Here is a 27,692-nt window from a genome sequence, read left to right as displayed (position 1 = left end):
CTGCGTGTCTCTACACCAGCTTCAATCTGCATCACTTGCCAAGATGTAGGCTAGAAACTCAGACAAATTTAGCATTTATTTAGTAACCCAGCAAAGCTACTACCTCTTGCTGCCTCCAATGATTTGCATCTACGGCACTTTTTGGAAGGACGGGAGCAGGGAGGGGAGGGGAAAGAAAGCAGTTTCTAGAATACATCCCGGGAGAATATACAGCAAGAAAAATTATGCACATGAATTATGCATCTGAATTATGATTTCACTCCTATTTTTGTCCGGATTAGCTCATGTTTGGTGTGCATCCCTGGCAGGGTGCTAGCAGAGCGCACTCCAGCTCCCAGCAGGTCACTGCAGCTCTGGGTCCCACGGTCCCTGCTCTGCTGGCAGCAGCTTCCCGAGGGCTCACAGAGCTTCCTGGGGATCCAGCCCCCTGGTAATGATGGCAGCCCCTGCTCCTGCACCCCTCTTGGGCTGGGCAAGTCGTTTTTCTGTGTTAATTGAATGCCTCTCTTTTGTAAACACAATAGATGAAAACTGGGTGTAAACTAAAAAAGCAGGTCTGCGCTATTTTGTACAGAGGGGGAGGTGTTTGCAGGCTCTGCTGCCACCAGCTACCCTTCAACAGTGTCCCCTGGGTCCCCACCATCTCCTGGGGAAGGCAGGCATGGAAACATCTCGGCCTCTGCCAGCTCTAGGGAGATAAGCCCAGGAGAGAAGCACAAGGGGAAGGCAGTAGTAGCAGAGCTTCCACATCTCACCAGATGCAATTGCAATCCCAGCACACAGTTAAGTGAAGCCAGCAATCCTTCCATGAAAAACTGCTTGGGAATCCTCAGCCCCCTTCCCAGGAGGGCTGATGACCCCAGGCCATGGATGTTTCCATGTGTAAGGAATTTCAATGGCCCTCATTGCAGGAGGGAATTATCCTCGCTGGCCAAATCAGCAGGGCACCCAGGTGTTGGGTCCAGATTGGGGTGGGTGTGAGCACAGAGCACCTTCCTGTGATGGGGCTGTGAATATTCTCTGGCTGGGTCCTTCCCTCACCAAACTGCACATCCCATCTCTGCTGCTGCCTTGGATTAACATCTCTGACATCCCGGCAGTTGTTTGCATGAGAAAATGAGATTAGGAAAGTATTTCAAGTATTTGTGTCTGTTGTTCAGTGGCAAACAAGGCTGGAGCCAGTGCTGTTTGTCCCGTCAGCTGGCCCAAAGCTTGGGAAAACAGCCAGGAAGGCAGTGGGAGACAACCAGCTAAGTACCAGGGGCTGAATTTGCACATACCTTTTGAGAGTGGGAAATGTGGGGCACTGGCTGAATGCCCTGCCAGGGATGGGGTACCTGCATGTGCATCTTTGTGGTACCCCTGGGGCTCCCTGGGACACCCCAGAGGACTGGGATTTTTCTGCATTCAGGTGTTTCCCATCTGCTTTGAAATGCTGATGGTAGGAAGTGAAAAGTCAGTAAATTTGGACAGTCACAGGAAAGAGGAACAAAGGTGGGATTAATGGAAACAGGCATCTTGGAAGGTCTGGGCTTGAAACCCTGAAATTGCCCTCTGAGTTTTGGGCCAGTTGTGCTCCCAGAGTGACCAGGGTAAGGTGAACTCTCCAGTTTGCCTTTTGGGGAGAGGACACAGCTGGTGAGTGAGAGGCAAGGAGGAGGCCTGGAGAGCAGCAGCAGCTCTGGGTTACCATGTTTTCAGGCTCAGCAGGGCCCTGCCATGCCCTGGAGCTCTCCTGTGGCTCCTGGTAGGTTTGGCTTCCCCATGGCTGCTGTCACCATCCCTGCAGTTTCAAACCACCTGCCTGAATTTCAAGGAAGTCATCCATATATTCAACAGGAATATCAATTTCCAGGAGCTCCGGGGGACACTGGGATCCAGCCCAAGCAATGCAGCCCAGGGAGGACACTTTCTCCACATTTTTAAGCCAGAAGTGGCTCCTGAAATCAATAGAGAAGGAGATTCCTCTGCAGCCTAGGGAATCACCCTGTCCACATTCTTCCCTGAGGCTTTCAAAGGAGCTGAGGAATCCAATTCCCAGTAATTTTCTTTGAAATTACCAACTTAAAATTGTAATTATGGCCTGATGTCTTACTGGGGAGGGAAGACCCCAGCAGACTGCAGCTTCCTGGCTTCCCTAAGACACCAGTTTTGATGATTTATTAAGACTTACATTTTTAACAATATGATGTTGGTTAATGTTGGAAGATGTTCCTACAATTAATGAAAATTTCATAGACTGAATGGAGAAGAAAGAGACCATTTTATGTCCCCTACCAGATGGCCTAGACCAGCTGCTCACTTTTTTCTTTGAACTGTGATTCTAATGACTTCTCTGTCCTTTGAAGTCTGCTTAGAGCTGCTGAACCAGATGGATTTGCATGATAGTAGCAGAGCACGTTTAACAGTGGAGGACTTGTGCTATTTTCCCTCCTGGCCACTGCTGAATGCTGCAGTTGGGGGATTTGGAGGGGTGAGTAAACCCGGAATATTGCCAGGCACTGGCAAAATGTCTTGCTGTAACATCACTGGCTTCAGTGGAGCTATTCCCCAAACCCACAGTGTCCTTAGCCAGCTCTCAGCTGGTTTTGTTGCTTTACAACCCATGGGACTCTGTCAGTCATGGATTTATTTGGGCCTCACAAAGTGGGGGCTGCTGTCACAACGCACATTTCAGCACCATTTTAAAAAAGGAGGAAAAGAAGAAAGGGCTTTAAATATGTATTAAGAAGTTTTTAAAATAATAAATAATGAAATAAAACAGTGACAAAAGAAACAAAACTGAAAAAGGTTCCTGAATGGGGGTTTGGTAGGAATTCGTGCAGAGTAGAGAAGCTGGGGAGGCAAAGCTGACATTCCTGGGTTTGAAATCTCAAATCAATAGTGAAGGTGGCCACATCTCTTTTTTATGCTGCCTCCCAGAGCACTCTCAGGATGTCAAGCAGCTGCTCTCCCTGGAGCAATGTCCGGGCTGGGCTGGCACAGAGCTGTCTAAAATCTCTTAGGACTCTGATGATCCCTGTGGATGCCTTCCAACTCAGGATATTCTGTCATTCTATGAAAATCATCCTTGCACAATAATAACATGCCTGGGGCTGTCTCTGCGCTGTCTCCCTGTGCCTGCCTCAGAGGCCTTTAGGGACTTTTGAGGAACAAACAGCAAAGGATAAATGGAATGATAAAGGGAAGGAGCAGAGCAGTTACCCATAACCAGCCAGCCCAGGGCACAGAAGGATGCCAAGGCTGTGGCGCTGGTGGCACAGAATGTACTTTTCTTACTCAAAGTGTGATAAGGAAATGGAAGGAAGGTAAACCAGAGGTAAGGCTTTGCCTGGATGTGCCATGGAAGGAGAGGGCACCGTGTGCTGGCCCTGGAGCACTCCTGTTCCTTCCTGGGTGATGTGGATTTAGTGTTGGCAGCAGTCCAGGTACAGCAAGGCAGAACACTTGGTTTGGCCCCACTGGAGTGAATGTCCCCATCAACCAGGGCTTTCCAGTCCTTGGCTGCTCTCCCCGGATCCTGTTCTCAGGGAATGGTGGGAGACCAACTGTTAATTTGATGTTCCCCGTCAGTGGGATGGTAATGCTGGTGAGATGCAGATCCCGTCTGGATGAATGATTTTAAGGGAAGCAGGTTCCTGTTCACAGCTGCTGGTCCGACTGTCCCCAGTGCTGTACGATGGCAGAATGTCCTGTGTCTGCCCTGAAGTGGGTACAGTCAGAGCTGGGACAGGGATGTGGGACAGGAGCAGCCTGTCACAGCACAGCAGCCCTGATTTTGGGTTACAGCCATCGCATCCTCCACACCAGGGGAGCTTCAGATTGAAAATCGGGAATACTTCTCCATGGAACAGGTTGACCAGCCCTGGCACTGGTGGAGTCCCCATCCCCGGGGGGATTTAAAGACCATGTGGATGTGGCACTTGAGGACATGGGTCAGTGATGGCCTTGGCAGCGCTGGGTTGGTCTCGGGGGGCGATTGCACCCTGGGTGACTCTGCGGTTGAGCACTAGCTGTTGTTGCCGCGGCCGGGCCCGGTCCGCGGGCGGTGTCGTACAGGCAGTGTCCCACAGGCGGGCACGCACCGCCACCTGCCGCGGGCCCATCCCATCCCATCCCATGCCATCCCCGCCCGGCCCCATCCCATCCCGGCCCGCCCGGCCTCCGTAGCCGCCGCCGCCCCGGAAGGGCTCCGGTTGCCATAGCGGCGCGGGCGGGGCGGCGGCCATGGCGGCGGCGGGGCCGGGGGAGCCGGCGGAGCCCAGCCCGGGCGGGACGCTGCGGCGCTGCCTGGCGCGGCTGGGCGCGCTGCGGGCTCGGCCTGAGGGCAGCCGCCGCACGGAGCTGCACCTGCTCTTCGATCAGCTCATCTCGGAGAGCTGCGGGCCCGAGCCGCCGGCCGCGCCCGGCCCGCAGGTACGGGGATGGGGATGGGGACGGGGACAGCGCGGCTGCGGTGTGCCCGCCCGGGGAGGAGGAGGAAGAGGAGGAAGAGGAGGAGGAGGAGGCCTGGCGGCGGGTGTGCCGCCGCGGAGCGCACATGGCGGCTGTGAGCCGTGCCGCTGTGGGGACACCGTGGCTGGGTGTTTCCCCCGCTGTGCCCATCCCCAGTGTCCCACCGCAGGAGGGTGTCACCCCGGGTCCCTTCTGCAGCTCCTTGGCGGCTCTGAGCCATGCTGCCCTGTGCCAAAGCACTGCCGGCTGGAGATGACGGTGACACCCGGCAGTTCTCATGGTCTGATTGTGAAAAAATAATTTTTTAAAGCCTTAAAGCGAGCCCTTCAAAGCTGAGCACTCTAGTTGTGTAGTATGGATGCTGCTCCATTGGAAACACACAGTCATTATTACACTAGTTTATCTTCATTTTATTTCCAAAGCAGGCTTACTTTGCGCTTTGGAATTAATTGATGTTTGGACAATGCTCTTCAGTTCCTTGATTTAACTTCGTGTTTTTCTTGAGCCATTATTACAGTCTCTATAGTCCCTAAATAATAAACTGAGGCTTTTTCTTCTAGGAGGTTTGTGCTGTGCTTGTCCAAGCCTGTCAGCTGGTTCCCCTGGAGCAGGAACATCTTGTCAGCAAAGTCTGTCAGCTTATCCATCACTTACTCAACAGATATCAGGTAGGAAAAGTCTGGCTCTGTCCTTCCTGTCCCAGTGTGCTGCTGGCTCCTAGTTCTCCACTAAGTCAGGTGGGCTCTGTCTTTTTCCAGGGCTGTGGATGTGACCTTCAGGCAGAGTTTTTTGGATTTTCACTGTATTACTTACTGATTCATAGCTGAGGCTCTGATCTCATTCTAGAATAGTTCCTCATAAAACCATCTTTCAGACAGAAGTGATCCACCCTCAGAAATACTCTTGGTTTTAATCACTTGTACTGATTCATCCATTTCTTAAGTGTCAGCTGATTCTGTGCTGCTGTGTGGTTTTAACAGCCAGATCACTCGAATTTGTGACCATTTCCTCTGGATTTATTGACTCCAGCAGTACGTGATGATGCTTGTCTTGACCACAGTCCTTTTCTGTTATGACAGGTGATGGTTGATGAGCAGAACTTGAATTTCCTTCTCTCGTATTGCATCTCTGCTCTGAGGCAGTGCAGCTCCTGGACACATGTTGAAATTCTGCAAGCCTTAGCAGCTCTTGTTTACAATAATGGGCCTAAGTGTCAGAAGGTGAGTTTCCAACTAAGAGAAAATAACGACAAAAATATTTGCACCACTGCTGTTTTCAGTTTATTTATTTTTTTTACTGAAAGAATGAAAAGTTCTCAAATTGTGTTACTTTCCATGCTAAGATTAGATCCCATTTAAATAGTGGCTGATATTTACAGAAGAGTTGAATTTTAGTTGTGTGTATTAATAATTATTATTCCCATGTGGAATTTCCTGTACCTGCAGGCTGCAGCTTTAGGGATCACCATTAAAGAAGGGCACAGGCTTAGTCTGCAGACCAGCCACCCTGTGCCTCAGGCAGGAAGCACACAGGGAGCTTCAAATTGCACATAACTCCAAAGGCTCCATTGAGGATCCTGAAATTCATCCTGTAACCAGATCAGGGGTTTAGCTGTGCACCGTTTCAAAGCAGAGGCTCTCGGGTATCAATCCTGTGTGAAGCTCCTTGTTGCTGCAGCTGACAGTGTTTGAAATGCTGAATCCTCCTGCTGTCACCAGCTCGTGGCAGCTTGCAAAGCAGTCTCTGCTGTTGGGCTGAGCATGGGGTGGTGATGCTCACAGTTTGGGAGCTGCCAGCTTGTGTGGGCTTGGAGCCCATGTAGTGGCAGCAGTTTGGTGCAGCAGTTGTTCCTAGCTTAGCTTCATGTCTGGGAGGAGAGCATAAACTGGGACTGAGCTGAGCTGTGCTCAACTCTGTCCTTTCTTAATGCAAAATAAAAGGACTTAAGGAATTAAGATTTTCATGCTGTTTTTTATAAACAAAACTGTCTCTGGAATCTGAAATTGCAGCTGACAATTTTTAGGATTTATTTTACTTCTCATTACCCTCCTTTAATTTTGATTGGTAATAAACACAACTAATTTCTCTAAGTCAAGTTAGCTATGCCTGTGACGGTGATGGGTGAGTGACCTCTCCTTGTCCTTAACTCATCTTTATATTTCTCATCTATATATTTCATATAACTCATCTATATATTTCTTTATATTTTCTGAGGAGCAATGGAGCAGTTTTGGTGGTTACCTGCTGTCCAGTCAGGCTTCATCCACCTCCCATGATGTTTAGCCCCCAAACACAAGACCCAGGAGGCTGAGGGAGGAGCACTGACCCCTAATGACTGTTGGTGGTTTGTTTTCAGTACCTGCCGGATCTGCTGGGCAAGGCTGGGCTCCTGCTGCAGTTCAGTGACCCTGCCCAGCCAGATGTGGAGCTCAGGAGGGCAGCTGTGCGCAGCATGGCGAACCTGTGTCTCAGGTGTGTACTGTGCTTTTCAGGTGCTTTAGAAAATGTACATCTGCCAGCACAGGGCCAGCAAGGTGTTGGTGCATGAATTTGAAATGTGGAGCTTTAGTGTTCCAAGATATCTGTGCATAAAAGCGTAAACTCTCAGTCTTCCAGAAATAATGTTAAAGGTATTAGTTTAGGGAAGAAAAGTGTTGTATTGTCTGATTTTTCATGCAGGAGGTTTCCTTTTTTTCTCTGTGTGGTAGAGCTGGTTCCTTTCAGTCAGCCATCCATCTGTCTGGGGGTCTTCAGGCTAACAGAGGGCTTGGATGGGACTTTGTGTAACTTATGAATCTGTAAATCAACCTTGTGTCTCTTCCTGCTCTAATTTTAGTGTCCCTGGACAGCCATACCTGGATGAGTCCTACAGGAGTGTCTGTTTTCAAACTTTCCTAAGTGTTCTGCAGTCTTCAAAAACCTCTGATGTGGATGACATCACTTTTTGCATGGTGAGTGTGGGTCTAATTGTCTAAAATACTCTAATTAGGAGATTGGGCTGCTGGAATATATGGAATTTGGAATGTTGTCAATTGAGATTTTGCTTTAATAATCTATCATATTACTATCCCAGTTGAGCAAAACTGTAATTGCCTAGAAATTTACTTGAAAGATGTGGACCTGCAGCATTCTGGGAAGGAAAAGTAAGCAATTCTTTGTTTTCAGTTACTGCAAAGTGCACTGAAAGGTGTCCAGTCACTTCTCAACGGTGGGAAGATGAAACTGATGCAAACTGACCAAATTGGAGCTCTTCTTGCGGTGTTAAAGGTAAATCCTTAAATCCACCTGGAGAAAGAGGCAGACACTGGAAGGTTCCAGATGCTGTTAAGTGAGAAACAGTACAAGATGAGCAAGAGGGAGCAGAGAAGCTTGAGCGTGGGGGGAAATGGAGTGTGAGATATGAAGAAAAATATACTGAGTTTCTTTCACAGCATCTTAACTGCACTTCCCACAGAAGAATGTGAGAGGAAGATGGGAGGCTTGGGGTTTTCTGGACCTACTTGAAGTCCTTCTAGATGTAGATGTGTTTCAGATTTTGCACAGCTTTATATATGGGAGAGGCAGCACCTGGGGGAAGGAGCACAACTGAAAATTGATGAATTCACCGGAGTGAATATAGAGTAAATCTGTGTATGAAAAAGGGACAGGACTCTAACATTTGTGTTCCTGTTGCAGAAATGCATGTTCCATGGGCTGCCAGGACTGAGCATAGAGGTGCCCACAGCCCTGTACCCTGCTCCCCTACCTCAGTATGATAAAAGGTCACCTGTCAAGCAGGAGCAGTCAGAAGCAGCCACCTCTAAGCAGACAGGGGTAAGCTGGGATACTCCTGATTCTGCAGCGTGTTTGTGTCTTACCTGTTGTGATATTGGTGGCTCCTCTTGTCCTGAGCCTTGAGTACATTTAATTCTTTGCTTTAAAGGTGTTGTTTATAAATTCTGCACTGAGTAAAGTTGCTTTGGGAGCTCAGGTGACATGAACAAATGGCTCTGCAGAGCTTGGCTTTCCTCAGTGCAACAATTATTCATCCGTAGCCAAGAATTCCTGGCCTGCAGGCACGGGATTGATGCGTGCAAACTAGCCAAAGCTTTTGATTTTATAAGTTAAATTTTCTCTCCTAACACTTGCACAATTGTTTGACTCATTCTTAGGGAAGTCAAGTTCATTTAAGACAGATTTCTTGCCTGATCTGTTCTGCTTAACCTTTCTACAGGTTATTTTTTAACCCTGTAAATGCTTTGGATTACTGATTATCTGAAAGACATTAGAGAAAATAATTTTATCTAGTCATGCTGACTTGTTTCTTTTTAGGTATTGGATATCTACTGTAAATCTAAAAGAACTACAGAAGTATTTAGTGTTGTTCTTTAATCACTTTTGTGTGAAATATGATTTTGAACTAAAAGTGTTCTTGGATATATTTTGCTTTACTGATGAAGAAGTCAAAGCTTAGTTTTTGAGTCTACTCAGTTATAAACTGCTTACTTAGGTATTACTGAAATTTTGTGACTGTTGATACTGATAAGCAGAATTTAAAAACTCAGATACTGAAGAGTGACTGTTTCTGTGTGTGTAGTATTGCACAGACATGTATTTGTTAAGTGTTGACTAAAAAAACCTAACAATTTTTTGTCTTAGAACCGAAGAAAAAAGTCCAAAGGGAAACAAAAGAAGGGAGAGTTTGGGGAAGAAGGAAGAGAAGATTCAGGGGATGCAGGAAATGAGTCAGTCCTGGGAGCAGACATGCTGAAATTGCACTTGGGGGATGTGCAGAGCAGCCCTTGTGCAGATCGTCGGCCTCGTGCATCGGATGTGTCTGCAGGGAAGGATCCTCTGTCCTCACATTCCACGGGCTGGAAAAGGATCAGCAGCAGTGAGTCGGAATATTCCGATGCTGAAGGTGGAATACAGAGCAAAGTGAGGTGATTGTTGTGCACAGAAACATAAAACGTGGGATCACTAAAACACTTCCATGGGATCCTCTGTTCTTAATCAAAACTGCTGAGGAACTCACTTTCCCTTTTGATTTATGAGATGATACATGAAAATTGGAAGGCAGTCATTTGTGTTGGCTTGGACGTAAATTTGTTCTTCCTCTTCCTGTTCTTGGTCTAAAAGATTTCCTCTCACAGCCAGCCACTAATACAGGTGAAAAGGGTGAAGTCCATCCCTTTTTCCTGGTGCTTTCATGAGTCTTTTTGTTTGTGTTTAAGGTCTTACCAAGCCAATGTTCGCCAAGGGGCTCTGGCCTGTTTCCTCTCCACTATCAAGTCAATAGAAAAGAGAGTTCTTTATGGTTACTGGTCAGCCTTTGTTCCTGATGCCCCTGGTATTGGCAGCCCCCAGTCTGTGTCCCTGATGACAATTGCTCTGAAGGACCCTTCTCCAAAGGTGAGGCACTTCTGAGTGTAAAAATTGTTGTGTTTTCCCCTATTAATCTTAGGAGTTGTCTTCTCTGGCCTTCAGTAAGTATTGGGCTACTGTACCTGTGTTGCTTGGTCACTGTACCCCAAGAAATAAATAGGAAGTATTGGCTAAGGAAACAAAGGATTGGTTCTGTACTGCATAAAGTTATGAAAAAAAAAGATAGTTGAATTTTCTCTTTCTAGAGAGGCTTTCATACATTTTAAAATTCTCCATCTGCTCAAATGAGGTGTTAAAAGGTAACAGAAATGTTTTTATCATTTCAGACACGTGCCTGTGCTCTTCAAGTCCTCTCAGCCTTCCTGGAAGGTTCTAAGCAGTTCCTCTCTGTGGCTGAAGATGCCAATGACCACAAGAGAGCTTTTACTCCCTTCTCTGTCACTATTGCTTCCAGCATCCGGGAGCTGCACCGCTGCCTGCTGCTGGCCCTGGTGGCAGAGTCCTCTTCCCAGACACTGACACAAATAGTCAAGGTGACTGCGCTGCAAATGTGCCACATGCTCCCAAGGGGGGACGTTGGTCTCTAGATTAAATCCTGGAGAAAGATTGCACAGAATTGCTGTTGGGGAATGAGGTGGTGGTGGGAATCAGATCTTTGTCGTCTCACAAGGTTTCATTCACTAAATCATCCTACAGAGTCATGGAATCACTGAATGGTTTGGGTTGGAAGGGACCTTAGAAATCACCTCATTTCAACCCCCTGCTGTGGACAGGGACACCTTCCACTGGACCAAGTTCCTCAGAGCTCCATCCAGAATTCCAGGGTTTCTTTTCTGTCTAGCAGTTTTCTTTGTTCTGCATTTCGTTAGTCTTTCTGGAGATGAATGAACCTATAAAATGATTCTGAAGACTCACGTTGACTTTAAAACTGGAATCCAAATTGACAGAAAGATCTTTCCATGGGCTATTGAAATTCCTTGGTCTTTATGCCACAATAGTTAAACAGTAGTTAAATCCTTGTTCTTAGGAGCCAAATTTGTATCCAGTGTTCACACAGCAGATAATTGGGGTGTTTTTTTTCAGGTGCCCTCAGATAATGAGCTGTCTGAGTGACCTAAATTACAAATGTAAAACCAGACCTGTTGGAGGCCAGGCTGACATTGTAACCAGCACCTTTCCCTGTGTTTCAGTGCCTTGCAAACTTGGTTTCCAATGCACCCTACAGCCGATTGAAACCTGGGCTGCTCACCAGGGTGTGGAACCAGATCAAGCCCTACATCTCCCACAAAGGTTTGCATTGCCTCTCTGTTACATTCCTCCCCTCCTCTGTGCTTCATAAATTCATAGTTCAATAGCAATGGCTGTTTATATGGTATAACCTATCTTGTCTGAGATTCTAAAGGATTTTTTTTGCTCTTTCTTCCCCCTTCATCGTCTCTTGCAGATGTTAACGTTCGAGTTTCCAGCCTCACGCTGTTGGGGGCAATAGTTTCTGTGCAGGCACCTTTGCCAGAGGTGCAGCTGCTCCTGCAGCAGCCCAGCTCCTCAGGGCTGAGCAGCAGTGGCAGCACAACCCCTCGGCGCTTCCACTCCTCCGAGCAGTGGAGGAAAGCCCTGCCCTCGGCTGGGGAAAGCCCTCTGGACAATCCAGCAGGATGTGCACCTGCAGAGCCGTGCTGGCTGCTCCGCCTGTGTGTCTCCATCATCGTCCTGCCCAGGGAGGATTCCTGCTCTGACAGTGATGCCAACTTCCCGTCCTTGGCCAGCGTCTACGAGCCGTGTCCCCTCCGCCTGGAGTCCCTGCAGGTGGGAGCTTGCCCAGTCCCTGCACAGGGAGCTTGGGCTAATATCCAGCTGCCTCCCTCAGCTGTGGATTCCCTTTGCTTCCTGCTCTTTCAGGGAGATTTAGGCTGAGGTGTTTCCTGGTGCAGTGAGGCTGAGCTGCTGTGACTCAAACATTTTGATTCTGTGGTCACAGCATGACTGTCACACAGGAAAGCTGCTGCAGCAAGTTCATTTGCCTGGGATTTTTATCTTCAGTATTTTTGAATATCATTTGGGGGTGTATGCTGGCAGACTATGAGTCTTCCCCATGAAAACTACTCCAGATGGAATCCAGATTAAAGTTTTGGTGGGAAAAAGTGAGGAAGAGCCCTGCAGTCAGAGAACAGTCTGCAAGGAGCTGTGGAGTGACTCAAGGAGTACCTGTGGATGTTGAGGCTTGGCCTTGTTTTAATTCATGTACCCACAGCAAAGAGTAAGATTTTGTAACATACATCCCAAGAAGTCTCACTCTTTTTCTGGAACAATAAATATTTGTTAAATCCAGCTCCACAGAAGGCAGCAGCAGTGTTACAGGAGCTACAGAATGTCTTGTTCTTAGTTTTTTTTGGCTACAGGAGCATTCACAGTAAATAATTCATGGTGTTGCTACCTGATAGTGCTTCTGTGGCTCTTCTTTGAACAAGATAATGGAACAGGGAGGCTTTTAATCAGCTCTAGTATTCTAGAAGTTGTGCTGCAAGGTGTATCTGTTACATCAGAGTTCAGTATATGGTGCCAGGACTGATTAGCCCATTACCATCCTTTCAGTGTGTATTTGGGGTGTTTTGGGTAAACAGAAGGAAAAAAATGCTGAATGGGATTTCTTTTGTCTGTATTTAGGTGTTGGCTCTTCTTGTGAAAGGTTATTTCCCTATGGCTCAGAGCTATTTCCTGGAGCTTGGAGAAGTGGCTTGCAGATGCATGGAAGAAATGGATCCATCCATTCAGCTTCATGGAGCCAAAGTAAGAGCAGGAGGACACATCAACATTTTTACCAAGTCAGTTTTATCTGTCTGTGTGCTCTGCAAATGCAGATGAGTGGTGATGAATATTCAGAGCATCTGTGTGTGATGTAGAAATGCAGCACCATGACACTTTGAGAAGTGCACCTTCAGCTTCCAGTCTTGAAATCTCAGCAGAATTTTGTTGCTCTGCTGAGTCACCAGGAAGCTTGGGAAATGCAAGGACTACAACACTGGTCCTTCACTGATTGAGTATCAGCTGGTGCAGGGACTGTGCTGTGTGACCTAAAGATTTCCTCTTTGTGCAGTAATTTGTTATGCTGTTCTAGCTGGAGACTTTATGTGGGAAAAGCTTTTTCTATAATTTCAGTACTAGCAGGGACAGAACAGTTCAAGCCCATACTGAATCTTTTATTTTTTGTTCCCTGGGTGAGTAGATGCAGTTGTAGGTGAAGGTTTTGTTGTTCCATGCTCCTTGAGTCATCCCTGATGAAAGACCTCCTTGCTTTTTGTTCTTTGCAGCTTCTGGAGGAGCTGGGCACAGGTGTCCTGCAGCAGCACAAACCTGACTCCCCCACTGCCCCTGAGCAGAGAGTGCCTGTCAGCATGGTAAGTGTGAGATTCTACCTCCCTGAGCTCCTTCCTTGGACTCTGCAAAGTCACTGGCACAGACACAGATAAATAATTGCAGGGAAGCAGGAAGGGACTCAGACTGCAGCTTTATGGATGCCAATATGGACAGTTTTGTAGGCTTCCTGCAGTGATTTGGCAGTTGTTCTTGTCGTGGACAGGTGTGTTGGGTTTTATTTCTTTTACCTGATGTTAGCCCACCTCTTTGCCTCTCCTCTTCCCAACTCTTGCAGCCTGCTGTAGCTCAGAGAGCTGGAAGAACAGCACTGATTTGTGTATGTCATTACTGCTGCTTCAAACTTCTAGAATTTTGGTGGATTTGCATTGTTGAAGAGCCAGTCTACATTTTCTGGCTGCTCACAAGTGCAGAGAGAGTGGCCAGAACCACAATATATGTGAATTCGGAAAAATTCATTAGCTGTTTGTTGGCTGAGTTTGCAGAAGCTGAGCAGTATAGTCCTGTTTATGTCTTGCTTCTGTGAACAGAAGGCAAGCTTAAAAATTTCTTTGGCTCGTGCTAAGTTTTGAGCCTACAAGACAGGAAATGTGTTCAGTAGCATCAGGTTCCTGTTATTTGCTGTGAATGTAAATTGTCAGGCAAACGAAAACACTCAGCTGTGTGGATGCAGGAGTGGGATTGCAATTCTATTTAATGCAGTTTAAATTTAGGGTGTTTGGCCTTGAGAAGGAAACAAACGGAACTCAGTGAACAGCTACTTGGTAGCAATACTAAAATGTCATTTAAATGTTTCTGAATGCCAAGTATTTTAGGCTCCAAACAATTGTAACACCTTCTATGTGTGATTATGCTCCCTGCTGTGAGTATTTCTAAAAGGTGATCATCTTTAAAACAATAACTTAGGCATAACTGCTGAGTTTAAAAGATAAATCTGGCTGCTCCTCCTGCAGGTTGTGACTTTCTGGACGATGATGTTAAATGGGCCTTTACCTGGCACTCTGCAGAACTCTCCCCATGCCACTCTCCAGACAAGTGCCTGTGATGCTCTGTCCTCAATCTTACCAGAGGCCTTCAGCCTTCTGCAGGTAAGAGAACTCACCTTTAAACCTGGTGTTTTTACTTCTGAGGCTTTGTCCTTGCCCACCAGATCACAGTAGCGTAAAGCCTCTTAAAACTTACCAGGAGAGAGTAAAGAAACCTTATAGAATTTTTCTTTTCTTTACATTCTGAGCATTGTGACTACTGAAGGCTGGAAAAGGCAATGCTGGGAGTAATTAGCCTGTCAGAACAATTCATCTGTGGGTCACAGCAGCTGTTTGGCCCTGCCATGAATACCCAACCTTGGCAATGATGCACAGGAGATGGAGGACAAGAATTTCATGGCGTGAGGGAGGGGTGGGTGAAGGATTGTTATTCTGCTGGTTAATTCTTTGAAGAGCCAGCTGAGCCAACAGCCAGGGCCTGATGTTGTGCACCCATTTGCATGCATGTTTTTTCCCTTTGCAGCATGAAATATGCTTTTAAACATGAAAGCCTTGGCAGTGGATCCCCCCTGCATTGTGCAGCTCCTTCTGTGTCACTGTGCCCTTGCTGGGGAGTGCTCTGCCAGATCTCATTTGCCCAGGAATTGCTGGTCCAGCAGTATCTCTGGAATTCTCCAAGTACAGCATGTACTTCATCCCCCTGTACTTTGATCCCATCCACTCTCCTGTCCCTGTGGCCAAGTGGGGTCAAGTCAGTGCCCACTCTGACCCTTTGTCATGGGCTGGTGAGCTGACAACCTGCCCAGGCTGAGCTCACCCTGCCTGCCTGTCCTGGTTAATGAAGGGCAGAGAGGGAAGGAAGGCAAAGCAACCCATCCTCTGTGAGTAACCTCTGATGAGCCATTCCTTCTGCTCTGGATGAGTTCATATTTTGGTTTCCTTCATGGTCTCACCTAGCAGCTGTGAGATCTGTGTGCTGCAAGCAGTCCTGTGTCCTGGGTGAGCTCCTGAAACACAATTCACTTCACTGAGAGCATGCTCTGAGTGGAAGCTCCTTCAGATCCAGGGTCTTTCAGAGGATTTGTGTGTCCCTGCAGGACAGAGCTCTCCTCAGTGTCCCCAACTGCCATGCTGCTCCTCGTTGCAGGGTGACCAGCAGATCCTGTGTGTCACATTGCTGCTTGGCCTGAACCACAGCGAGAACCCCCTGGTGAAAGCTGCTGCTGCTCGTGCCCTGGGAGTCTACATCCTCTTCCCATGCCTCAGACAGGTCAGAGCCAACCCATCCCCTTCTTCTGAGCTGTTTAATAATGGCTTTGATGAGCCATGAGACAGGGAAAACGGATTCTTTTGAAATTAATTTACTTTTGGTCTGTAGTGTATTTATAGTTTTCCTTACTGGCTCCAGACCTGCTCTTGGCTTTCATGTGAGAGCAGAATCAGTGCAGCCTTAAGTGAGGTGAAGCAGAAGTGAGAGGAAAAGCAGAGAGGTCAGGATCTTCCCAAACTCTCAGGGATGGAAGCTGGAGTGGTTAGGCTGGCACAGGGGTGAGGTAGAGCTGGGATGAAGGGAACAGCTGTACAGTGCTCTGTGGAGTTTAATGTTGGACTCGATCTTTGAGATCTTTTCCAACCTTCAGGACTCTGTGATTTTAACAAGTTGTTAATGTGAAGGCTTCAGTTCTGCTTAAAACTAAGAAATAAAGCTTATTTAGAGGGAAAAAAAGCTCTTTTTTTTCCTACTAAATATCATCTTAGCACGGCTGAGCTGGAAGATTAGTTTTTACAAGGTAACCTTAAGTGAATGATGTAATAAAAAAAAATCAGTAGCTGATTTTGGAGTTTAATTCAAAAATATTTTGAAAGAAAATACCGTAGGCACATGTAATGTGCCATAGAAGAGAAGATTAGACAGGCAGCTCAACAGGGAGTTTGGAGAAGCAATTACTGTAAGAGTGGGATTTCATGAGTTTAAGGTTGGCAGTCCATGTAATTATGTTAAAATCCAAAGTAACTAAAGCACCAGTTGGAATTAAATAATACATTGAAGCTTTCCAGCAGCAGCTGCCCAAGAGTGGTGGACTTGGCCAGCATTCAGGCTTGGACTTTTAATTAAAGGTCAGGCAAAGCTGCAGAGAGCACCATGAGCTCATTAAAAGGTGTCACCCAGAAAAGAAGAGTAAATGAATAGAGCTGGTGTCTCTCTCATTTTCCCTGGGAAAGCCAAAATGTAGTACTGAGGATTTTGAGAACTTTGTAACTTTTCAGTGCTTTTTGCTTTGACAGGATGTGATGTTTGTGGCAGACACAGCAAATGCCATTCTGAATTCCCTCCACGACAAGTCTCCCAACGTCCGTGCCAAGGCAGCCTGGTCCCTGGGCAACCTGACAGACACCCTGATCATCAACATGTATGTGACATCCTGCCCTGGGGTGACACCTCCCTGCCACCTCCCCACAGGGGACACAGCCTCAAGCTGGGCACCCTCACAGAGTTTTTTTCTAATATCTTATCTAAATCTACTCAGTCTGAAGCCATTCCCCCAGGTCCTGTCACTCTAGAGACTCTTTAAAACTTTACACTTTTCCATTTGTTGTGTGTTGCTTGTTGTAATTACATGGTTCCTTTGTTTTCAACATAACACAGAAGTAAAATTAATAAATATTTAACCCTTCCTCCAGCCAAAGACTGAGGGAAGCCCAACCTACTGTTATATTTTTAACAGAAAAATAGTTATCATATATTCCTGCTACAGAATTGCCCCTGAGGAATTCCTTGCCCTCTGTTTTTTATTAGTCTTAACCATTGCTAACCAGCTTTCTTGCATTGATAGTTTGGTTTTAAATTAATAAACATAGTGGTCACATGCAGAAAGGTCTGCCTTACATATTAGCCTTCTAAAGATTGAAGGTTGATTGTTCATGGGCCTTTATAAAGGGTTGTATCACATCTTTGGGGATGGAGCAGCTGAGCTGAGTGTTCACAGGATGATTCTCCTGCCAGGGAAACCATGGGACAAAGCTTCCAGGAGGAACTTTCTGATCTCCTGCTGCTGAAATTGTTGAGGTCTGCGACGGAGGCATCCAAGGACAGAGACAAGGTAAGACTGAGGGGAAGGAGGGTGGAGTTGGTGGAGTCAATTTCTGCATTAAAAAAAATAATTAAAGGAAAAAGGCAGCACTTACTTTGGGTCTCTTTGCCTCAACGTCTGGGGGGAGCTGCAGCTCGGGGCTGCTGTTCAGAGGTTTCCTGTGTTGTTTGAATTGCAGGGACTCTCACGGTGCTTTTCCACAGTGCAGGGGCTTTTGGTTTGGTTTGTGACCATTTGCAGAGAATGATCTTTCTGGTGGCATTTAGGAAGACACAGTGTGATTCCAGCTCTGCTCCTCGCTGGCTCTGAGATGATTCCACAGCAGGCTTGACAAGACCTGCCAATAACCCCAAAAAAAACCACTTTTGTGTGTTGCAGGTCAAGAGCAATGCTGTCCGAGCCCTGGGCAACGTGCTCCATTTCCTGCAGCCCTGCCACGTGGCCAACCCCAGGTTCAGGGAGGCCATGGAGGAGTCCCTGCAGGCGCTGATAGCCACGGTGGGCAGCGAGGCCACCATGAAGGTGCGCTGGAACGCGTGCTACGCGCTGGGCAACGTGTTCAAGAACCCTGCCCTGCCTCTCGGTGAGAGCCCTGCCCTGGGCTGCCTCTGCACTTGGGGGGCTCAGCACATCGTGTCTGGGGCTGCTGGGGTGGAGGAGAAGGGGGGAAGCCAGCAGAGCTGAGTCTTGCTGTCAGAGTGTTCCCGGGGCTATTCCCAGTGGGACAGACTCACTGCTGCCAGTGCCAGTGCTGGTGTAACTGCTGTGTTCAGTTGGATCTGTCGTGGTAGAGAAGAGTGTGAGGATGGGGATTATAAATGTCAGATGTCCTCTTGTGAAACTCCAGAAGATTAACTGTTTTAACTAATAATTCATTTCATAACCCCTGATTCCCTCATTTAAACCACAATAAATTCAGTAAGTATCAGCCCATTAAATATTTAGGAGACATTTATAGTTTTGAGTATTTTGGCTGATTAAAAATGGGGGGTTTTATTTTTTTCAGGAGAGGCTCCTTGGGCCACACAAGCTTTCAGTGCCCTTTCCTCTGTAGTCAAGTCCTGCAAGAACTTCAAGGTGCGAATCAAGTCAGCCATGGCTCTGTCCATCCCCAGCAAGAGGGAATGCTATGGTTCCACAGAGCAGTTCTGCCAAATCTGGAGTGCCTTGGTGGTGGCCTTGCAGAGGAGTGAGGACACCGAGGACTTCCTGGAGTTCAAGTACAGCTCCAGCCTCAGGACACAGATCTGCCAGGCTCTGCTGCACTTGCTGCAGCTGGCGAGGAGCACCGACCTGCCCCTCATCTGGGGGACCCTCAGGGACCACGGGGAGGCCATCAAACCCTACGTCCTGCAGTACCTGAGGTCCTCAGGGGAGGAGAGTGAAGCAGGAATGCACACGGATTTGGGGGAGAGGGAGAGAGGACTGCAGGGAGCCATCGACCACCTCAGTGGGATAGAGAGAGAACTGCAGGGCAAGGCGAGGGTGAGAGTGTCCCTGTACCTGGAGGATGTCCTGACAAGGCACATCAACACCACAGAACTAACAGAGGCTTGAAGGAAATGCCCATTTCAGTGACCAAAACTTCCACAGGGAGCACCAAACTCCTTGCACAAGTTCCTTGTGTTCCCTTGCACAAGGCATCCAGAGGAAACGTTTCCTGCTGCTGATATTCAATATTTTATTTCAGACTTTATTAATAATGCCTGATAAAAAAATCCAAACTTCTAGGACTTCATTTTTATATTATTATTATTTTTTATTGCCGTGTTTGGTGAGCTCTGCCATTGCCCTCCCTGGGGTTGGTTTGTGCACTTCGCTGTTACAACGTTGCCACTTGGAAAACAAATGCCTTTTCCTTCTCTGTGTGTTTTATAAAGCTGCCTGTTCCCTCAGCTTATCTCAAAGCATTTTGTTCCTATTGCTGCAGGATCCAGAATCATGTTTGTAAAGCAGGGGGCTGGAAGAATTTTGTTTTTCAGAGCACTGCAAATGTTGTCACTCTTGTGTTCCTGCAATAAACCCAAATATGCCAATATTTGAAGAATAGCTTAAAGCAAACACCCTTTGCCTTTACCTGTCTGTGTTCCCAGTGTCCTACACCTGGCCTGTGCCTCACTGCTGCCTCCACTCATCCTGTCTTCCAAAAAACAAAAAATTCCTTGTTTCCAGGTGGATGGTTCCATGCTACCTAAGCCAGAAAATTCAAAGTAGATTCTCCAAGGTTGGAATTTTGGCTCTTCAGGTACCTCTGTGGGAGGTGCAGTGATGTTCTAACAGCACATGGATTTGTTTCTGGAATGGAGTTCTGTCCTCTTCCCATTCCTTCCTGCTGGTGTTCCTTACTCTGTGTTTGCTCTGTGCTTACTCTGCTGATAGCCGGGGGAGCACTGAGCTCTCTGATGTTGCTGGGGACAAATCAGCAGCTCCAGGAATGAGCAGAGCTCTGGGGCACTCAGAGTTAAGTGCCTGCTGTCCTAACCCCGGGCTGGATGTTTGAACAGAGCTCAGGGCAAGCCCTGCCTGTTGTAAAACCTCTGGGGGATACAAAATTCATCTGCTTTGTTCTTCCACCCTCGCCGCTGGTTTCAGCAGCCTCGAGTGCTGAGAGTATCCAAAACTTCCTGCAGTCATGGAGCCTTTTTCAATGGATTCATGGAGCCAGTTCCCTGCCAGGGATGACTTCTGCTGCTGTGCCAGCCTGGTGTGTGGTCAGGCTTGGGAAACACTGAGATGGAAGCAGAGCTGAGCATCCCTGCTGGGCCCTGTCCTGGCTCTGCTTCAGGTGACACATTTGCACTTCAGCTTCACTTGCTCCTTTTCTCTCTGGCTGCTGCAGTTGCACCTGAACCATCTCTGAGCCTGTGTTTCTGCATTGCCTCGGGGACAAATCTGTCCCATGGCCACTGAAAGCACAGCTCTGCCTGGATTTCTTTCCCAAATTTCCTGACACCTCCAGAGCTGCCTCCTGTGTGATGCAAGTGATGATTTTACACATCCCTTCAGCGTCAGATGTTCTTTTGGTGCCTGGCAGAGCAGCATGTTCCCTGTGCCACCCCTCACTGCCAGTGGGAGCCACAGGATGGGGTGCAGCCTGTGTCCCCAGGGCCTGGTGGGGCATGAGGTGCTCAGGGCTGGAGAAAGGCAGCACCTTCCCCACCCCGGCCAAGGTTTTATTGTACTGCCTCTTTATTGTTGTGTTTACAAGTCAGGCACTTTATAGGTTTTTCCTATGAATAGTTCCAAGGAGAAGGTAATTACCTTATCACATGCAGGATGATTTATAGCCAAGGTGGCAAGGGACATTGGAGCTCCACATCGGCTCCGTTTGAAAGACAATCTTGTTCTTCCGCGGGGTCACTGGGTGGGGAAAACAAAAGGGCTTTAGTGCCCAGCCTGATCCCAGCCTCGGGATGTCTCCTGCCCCGAGCAGCCCCCGAGGGAGCTTTTCCCTGGGCTAGGTGCCCACCTGGAACTCCCTGGGTGCCCCTGGGACCACCCGAGGTGGGCTTTGCCCTGGGCAGCCCAGCAAGGAGCCACCCCAGTGGGTCACCCACAGCTGTTAAACAGCCCCCTCGCCTGCACCGAGCGATTTGGATATTATTTTTATTTTTAAATTAATTTTTTTCTTCCCTCCAACAACTGTCTCTCTGGCCGGGGGGCGAAGGCAGCGATTTACCGGTGACCCTGCGGCTGCTGAGCGCTGAGCATCCTGCGGCAGCCCCGGGAGCGGCCCGGTCACCGGGCCACGAGGTGGCACCACGTCCCCGGGCACGGCGGGCGGCGACAGCGCGGGGTCCCCCTGCTGGGGTCCTGGCTGTCCCCGCGGGGCAGGACACGGGTGCCACCAGCCCGAGCAGCCCCGCGACTCGAGCGGCTGCGGACACAGCGCGTCCCCCGGCTGGAAAATGAACTTTTCGCTGCCGCCGGCGGTGGTTGTGGCCGCGGGGATGCGGTGACTGCGGTGTCAGTGACATCGGCCCGTGAGCAATGGGGTGGCGAAGGCAGGGGTGACTTCCAGTGGCGGGGTCAAAGGGAAGAGGCTGATCCTCGGTTCATGCCTGCTGTCTCTCCCATAAAAAATGGCCCCGCGCTATCTCGCAGGCCGTCCCTCCCCGGGACCCGCTAATTCGGTGATTTTTATCCTGTCTGTTTTCCTTTGCTCCCCCTCAGGCGGCTCGGGGGTTGCGGCTGATGGATGGAGCCGGCAGAGCCAGCACGGAGGAGGTGACAGCCGGCGAGGGGATTTGGGCACAGCCCGACCCTCGGTGGCCTGACCTGGCTGTCACACCGACCTCGGCGCCACTCTTGCCCATTGCAGGAGGGATCCCAGCAGGAACGGTGTGGGCAAGGAGTGTGGAAGAAAACAGTGGGCACAGCAGTGCCAGGTGGGGATGGAGACAGAGATTCGAAAGGGGCTTGGAGAGCCCTGAGGAGCAGGATTGTCCCTGGGTCATCCTATGCCACCCCCGGGAGAAGGGAGCCCACGCTGCTCCGGGGGGGTCCTCTGGCTCCCCGGGAGCCCAGACTGGTATTTCAGTCTAGACGTGCTGGTATTTTTTCAGTCCAGCAGATTTCCTTGATGGCCCAGTGGTGGAGCAGGGGCACGCTTGGCACGCTGGCAGCTGCAGGGCAGGGGGTCCCTGGGGGGGCACAGCCTGGGCAGGAGTCCCACCGAAGGTGACATGCCCAGTCCCCACTCCTGGAGCAGCAGGAGAAACGTTTGCACTGGAATGGGAGGGAAAACTGTGTGGAACTTGAAATTTGCTCATAAACCCGGGCTTGCTGGGTGGGAGACTTGCTGCATCTTGCTCGAGCTCTGGCCCACGTGCAGAGGGCTGAGATGGGCTGGGTGATTCCACAGCCACCCCATTCCCTCTGTGAGCTCCTGCACCGGCAGGGTTGGGCTGGGTGAATGTTTTGGGGGGCGATCAGCTTGGTGCTGCTGGAAACATCACTGTGACTCGGGTTAGTCCCCTCGACGCTGCCAGCACTGGCCTGGTGCTTTTACCAGTGCACCTCTGCATGCCACCCATCCCGTGGGGACCATCCCAGGGACTGCCGGGGGACAAAGGCAGCTTTCAGGGCCCTGGCCGTGCTTGGGCAGCCTGGGAGATGTGTGAAATTCGGCTTTGGCCCAGCTCCTTTCTGGAGCGGAACTGTTCTCAGCGAAACCATCCCCACCACCCGCCCTAATGGCTTTTCTCTGTGCGCCCGCATTAATGAACGCGAGGCCCAGCCTAATCGGGGGGAAGCCATGCAAGTAATTGCTTGAATTTTTAATTCGGGGTTATGATAGGGGAATCAAAGTCACACGGCAGCCGCTGAGGCCGCCTGCGGCTCCGCACCATTGACTCCCGCAATTTGCTTTTGATTTTTGCCCTCCCGGCTCCCCCCACGGCCCGGCGGGGACCCCGCTGGGGAGCAGAGCTGCACCCTCCCAGGGAGGGCAGCCAGTGCAGAGAAATGTGCTCGGAGTGGGGGTCTCCCCTGTGGCAGGGGCTGGGGTGAGCTGTGCCCACGGGGGGCTCTTGCCACAGGTGGGAAGTTGTTGCGACCCTCCAACAGCATTTCCTTGCTCCAAAGCCGCTTTTCCACCTGCGCCTTGCTGCGCTGCCTGTGAAGAGCTGGATTTTACTTTCCTTGGAACTTTTGGAATTTCTCAGGTTCCACTGTGGCAGCTCTTGCCCTCAGCGTGGGGAGCCACCATTGGGGTCCCCCTGCACAGAGCACGTCTGGTGCCACCATCGTCACACAAAGGGGCGAGTGACACAGACAGACACCCATGGCCATGGGGTGACACATGGGGTGGTGGGGCTGGTCAGGGTTTGGGTTGGTGCCTCCCTGTAGTGCAGCTGGAACTCACACTGAAGCTGCCCCAAATTTGGACCCCCTGTCCTCGGGGAGCTCCTCCAGCCCTGAGCATCCCCTGGGCCTTGGCACTGGCCAGGCTGCTTTTGTTTTCCCAGAAAACAACCCCACCTCCGCGCCCGTTCCAGCTCGCTTCCCTCCTCTTTGTCTTAAAATTAATAAAGAGTCAGAGGACGCGCGGCAAAGCAGAATGGCATCCGTGCAATGCCTGCCCCTGTGGGGACACGGTGGTCAGCGGGGCCACCCCTGCCTGGGACCGGACAGGAGGAGCCGTCTGGCCAGTGCCACACTCGCCATCGGGCACAGCCACGCGTGGCACTGTCCCCATGGCTGTCCCCATGGCAGCCCAGCCCCGCTCAGGACCCGCTGCCTGCCCGCTGTGCCCCGTGACCCCCTGTTTGGGGTTTGGGCCGCTGTTGTGGTGTTCCTTGCGCCGCGATTCCACGGGCAGATAGCATTGTTTGCCCTGACACGTAAGCCAGTGACAACCTGCAAGAGCTCTGGCATGGATTCCAACCGCTCTCCTGGCCTGCCCTGCTTCCAGCGCCTTTTTATAGCCCAGCAGAACTTGTTTTGCTGTGGCAGCGAAGCAGAACCGTAGTGTGAGCGGGAGCTGCGGGGGGACCTGTGTGTGGCTCACGGTGGGTGCTGGGTCACGTCCGCACCCCTGTGGCCCCAAACACCCCTCAGAGGGTCCCTGCTCCCCACAGCCACCCTATCCAGAGCTCCCCTCCAGCCCCAGAGCTGGGGAGCTCGAGGGACCTCTGAAAATGGGGTTTTGGGGAGTCGCAGAGCGGTCTAGGGGCACACTGCTGGGGAGGGGACGTGGTGGGCAGGCCACCAGTGCAGAAGGACACATTGTCATGGCCATGTCATGGCCATTGTCACCTCAGGGGACAAACTGAGGTGGTCCTGAGCCCCACTGCCTGCCCCCCCGGCAGAGTAAGGGGACACCAAGCAGCCCCAGAGGGGTCCCACCTGTAGCTGAGGGGCCACCAGCCCCCCTGTGCGCCCCCCAGAGCAGCAGAGCCTCGGCACAGGACGGGAGGTGAAGACGGATTATGAAAGTGTTTCTTTGCTTTGCTTTTGAGAAAGGAGAACTTCAAAGGGGCCATTTATCACCAGACAAAGAGAGTTGCGAGTTATTTGCAAAGTGTAAGGGAGAAACATTAATTATCGGCGTGACAGACAAACGCTGCTGCTCGGTGTCCTCCTGCCCACCCTGCACCCCAGCCCAGCCAGTCCAGGGTGGCTCCTGACCCTCCCTCCTGGCCCCAGCTCCTGCCTCATCCCCTCCACCTGTGCCAGGTGGATCTGCAGGGCTCTGGGTGAGGGCACTGAGCTGATGGATGTCCCCAAAATTATGGATGTCCCCAAAATTATGGATGTCCCCACGATCCGTGCACCCACATTGCTGGAAGGACAACACGGGGCTTCCCCATTGTGTCCCCAGTGCTGACACTGGTGCCAGCACAGCCCACCTGGTGCCAGTCCTGCCTGAGTGCTCCTTGGGGTGAGACTGGACATGGTGAACACCAGCTGGAGATAAATCCATCCCCTGCAAGGCTGAACAGACCCAGATCTCTTCCCAGATGATGCCCAGGTTCACGTTTGCTGCACTTGGAGCAGGGGACACGTGGGTGGAAGAAGAGTCATTTCCACACTGAAGTCTCACTCTGTGACAGCTTGGACATGTCCCTTCCCTGGGAGCTGAGCGGGTTGTGCAGCACAGCCCGTGTTGGGGTGTCAGTGGGGTGTCAGTGGGGTCTCTGTGCTGGGGACTGTGGGTGACAGGGACAGCAGGGCTCAGCCCAGAGCTGGGCCACCAGACCCCTACGGCTGAACCTCTCTGCCAGAAACTCTGCACAAGGAGAGCTATAGCCTTATCCATGATGTGGGACACAGAAAAAGATCATTTACATCCCAAACCAAAGTGCCAGCAGACCTGACTGCCCTGCAGGGTGAAAGTGGCACCTCTGTGGTGTTGGAGGCTGTGAATGTTGGGGTGCTGGGGTGTGAGAGCTCCCCATGGCCCTGCTGAGCGAGCCCTGAGCGGGGCAGGCAGCTCTTCCTTTCATGTCTGATCCCTCCCGAAACCACAGCTTCCCCTCGCCCCGCCGGGGATCAACCGCGGGTCATATTTAATAAAGGTGGGGATGGAGAAGCCTTCAAAACATTACATCACCTCGGTGTGGGGGAGGCGGAGGCAGGCAGGGAATGCGAAAATCTCAGCGCAAGTGGGGGCAGAGGAGAAAAAATCTCCATGAGGGGGTTTAATGGGCCTGTTTTGGTGGGAACTCTCTTGCCCACTGCCCGCGAGGTCAGAGGCGGTGTCTGCACGCGCTCAGGCGTTAAATGAAACTGCAAGGAAAAAATGAGAGGCAGATACGAAATGCGTAAGCGTGTCCGCGGCAGAAATCCCCCGGCGCTGTGCCCGCCCTGCTGCCTCGCGGGAAAAGTCCCACCAGTGCCCCGTGGCTGCCGTGTCCCCACTCTGCCCGGTGCGAGGTGGCCATGAGGCCACCCCAGCCTGGCACCTGGCGCTGTGCTGGGGACGCAGCCGTGCGGTGCCAGGAGCAAAGTCCCCGTGCGGTGAGCTGTGCCCGAGGCTGACCCCGCGCTGGCCCTGCGGGGATGGTTGGCACCGATGGCGTCGCTGCCAGCTGGGAGCTGCAGCCTGGCTCAGGGCAAACACTGCCGGCCCCTCTGTGGTGGTGGAGGAGGATGTGGCCACGGGTAGGGATTGCCTGGATGAGGCGGTTGCAGAGGGATGGTTATTCCCTGCTTGTGGACAGTGTGAAGGGATGGGCTGCTGGTTTGGTCCCTGGAGCCTCTGAGGTGATGGGGAGCGGGAGGTGAGGCCACTCCAGCCCTGGGAGCTGCTGGCCAATGTGGGCTGGCTGCAAACCAGGTGGCTTCGGAGCGTTGAGGGGCAGAGCAGAGCATGCTCGGCTTGAAAAAACCCTGCCGGTGCAGCCCTGCGTTCCCAGCCGCAGTCACCTCCCGCTGAAAGCTCGGGCTGATGCTCTCACCAGGCTGGTGCTGGGAAACTATGTGCTCCCAGCCCCCGGGGCACCCACCGGCCCCCCGAGCCGTAATGACCACACTCTTCTGCTGAGAGGAGTTAATGAGCTGTGCCGGACAACGATGGGAAAAGGCCGCTTGCAGTGAGGCTCCTGACATCGCTGAGAGGAGCGGGGCGTGGAGGAAGGGGGAAGAGCACCGGGGTGAGAGAGATGGACCAGAAAACGATATCCACTTCATTAGCCAGGTGGTTCCAAATGTGTGGAAACAGGACAAGGTCCAGGTCACCCACTGTGACAGAACATTATTATCATGCGATGCCATGAAGCCTGTGCAAAGACCAAGTCAAAGCTCACCAGCCCACTTGAAAGGGAAAGGGGATCTTCTCGGAACAGGAGCCAGGCTGTTCCCAGGCTGGGCAGGGTGGGGGTGTCACAGCCCGTGCCGGGGGGTTTTGGCGCTCAGCCCGGCTCCTGCCCTCCCCTGGCACCTGCAGAGCCTCCCACAAACTGCCCTGGGCAGGAGCCTGTGAAGGGGCAGTGGTGGGAGAGCAGCCTGGGGGGCACAGGAGGTGTGAGACACATCCTGGGGGCACTGAGTGGCTGCTCGAGGGTGGCAGAGGCTCTGCACAGCCCCCAGCCCCGAGGGTGGGTGGTTTGGTGTCTCCTGCATCACCCGGGATCAGGGGAGCTTTGGGATGATCACAGTCCAGTGTGGTGGGAAGGCTGTGAGCACCTCTGGGTGCAGCGACCTGGTGAGCTCATGCCCTCAGGGGTGGGACAGCTGGGCACAGGGGTGACACTCCCCACTAACCTGGTCCCTGCACCCTAGAGAGCTTTGGGTGCTGAGCACAGCAGGGCTGGGGAGCTCCTCAGCCTCACAGAGGATTCACACGGTGCTGCCATCCCCTCGCTGGCTGTGCAGCCTCAGCACTTGGGAATCTGCTCGGCTGAGCTCACGGCTCCAGCCTGGGAGCCAGGAAGGGGCTTATGAGCATTTTTCAGTCCTCTCTTCTCCAGGCTGTGCCCACAGGGCAGGGGGGCTCCGAGAGGGCTGTGCTGCCATCCTGGCCCCGAGCTGCTCCTGTTCCACGGAGCAGGAATGGTTTTACCGACTGCCCAGCCCGTTCAGCCCGTGCAGCTCCCGACACTCGCTCCCACCGGCGGGCACAGGCTGTTTCCTGCCGAGCCGCGGGGCTTTTCCCTTCCCTTCCCTTCGCTCTGCCTGGCTCTGCAGGAAGCCAAACTGCCACCAGCTCCCCAGGGTGTTTAACCGAGAGGGGACTCATGGCCAGCGGTGTCAGGGAGCAGCAGCTGAGCTCCTGAGTGGCTCTGGGGCTGCATTTGGGGTCTGCCGTGGGCGCTGGTGCCTAGCAGGATTTTCTGTGTGTTTTGAGATGGGTAGGTAACTCTGGGTGCCCTGGAAAAGTCCGAATCCGGGCTGGAAACACCAGGTTTAAAGCTGTCGGCCTTTGCCAGGGCTGCCATTCAGGTGCCAGCCAAGAGCAGCGGGAGCTGGGCTGCCAAAC

General features: G+C 51.2%; 1 protein-coding gene across 2 annotated transcripts; it reads left to right on the top strand.

Moving 5' to 3' along the window:
- The first annotated feature begins 4,206 nt into the window (after window positions 1–4,206).
- On the top strand, window positions 4,207–19,318 carry HEATR6 (HEAT repeat containing 6). 2 transcript variants are annotated; one of them, XM_085078551.1, is made up of 20 exons: window positions 4,207–4,416; window positions 5,016–5,123; window positions 5,535–5,675; window positions 6,812–6,927; window positions 7,292–7,406; window positions 7,621–7,722; window positions 8,131–8,268; window positions 9,094–9,377; window positions 9,669–9,846; window positions 10,146–10,352; window positions 11,010–11,109; window positions 11,264–11,625; window positions 12,484–12,606; window positions 13,128–13,214; window positions 14,145–14,279; window positions 15,325–15,447; window positions 16,464–16,588; window positions 17,182–17,278; window positions 17,648–17,852; window positions 18,276–19,318. In XM_085078551.1, the coding sequence occupies exons 1-20, from the start codon at window positions 4,228–4,230 to the stop codon at window positions 18,824–18,826; spliced, it is 3,486 nt and encodes a 1,161-aa protein (XP_084934677.1). In that variant the 5' UTR covers window positions 4,207–4,227; the 3' UTR covers window positions 18,827–19,318. The 2 variants fall into 2 exon arrangements, with proteins under 2 accessions (XP_084934677.1, XP_084934678.1); XM_085078552.1 differs by having other exon boundaries at window positions 17,648–17,791; window positions 18,276–18,463.
- The last annotated feature ends 8,374 nt before the right edge of the window (window positions 19,319–27,692 follow it).

The sequence above is a fragment of the Lichenostomus cassidix genome, chromosome 19 (assembly GCF_008360975.1).
Source record: "Lichenostomus cassidix isolate B80296 chromosome 19, HeHo_3.0, whole genome shotgun sequence".
In the NCBI taxonomy this organism is placed as follows: Eukaryota; Metazoa; Chordata; class Aves; order Passeriformes; family Meliphagidae; genus Lichenostomus; species Lichenostomus cassidix.
Note: the sequence above shows the minus strand (reverse complement) of the source record. Positions and strands in the feature narration are given on the sequence as shown.

Coding starts and splice junctions, on each gene's coding strand:
- HEATR6 (XM_085078551.1), top strand. CDS start 4,228: ATGGCGGCGGCGGGGCCGGGGGAGCCGGCGGAGCCCAGCCCGGGCGGG. Junction 11,626..12,483: donor TCCGCCTGGAGTCCCTGCAG/GTGGGAGCTTGC, acceptor GTCTGTATTTAG/GTGTTGGCTCTTCTTGTGAA. Junction 17,853..18,275: donor GAACCCTGCCCTGCCTCTCG/GTGAGAGCCCTG, acceptor TATTTTTTTCAG/GAGAGGCTCCTTGGGCCACA.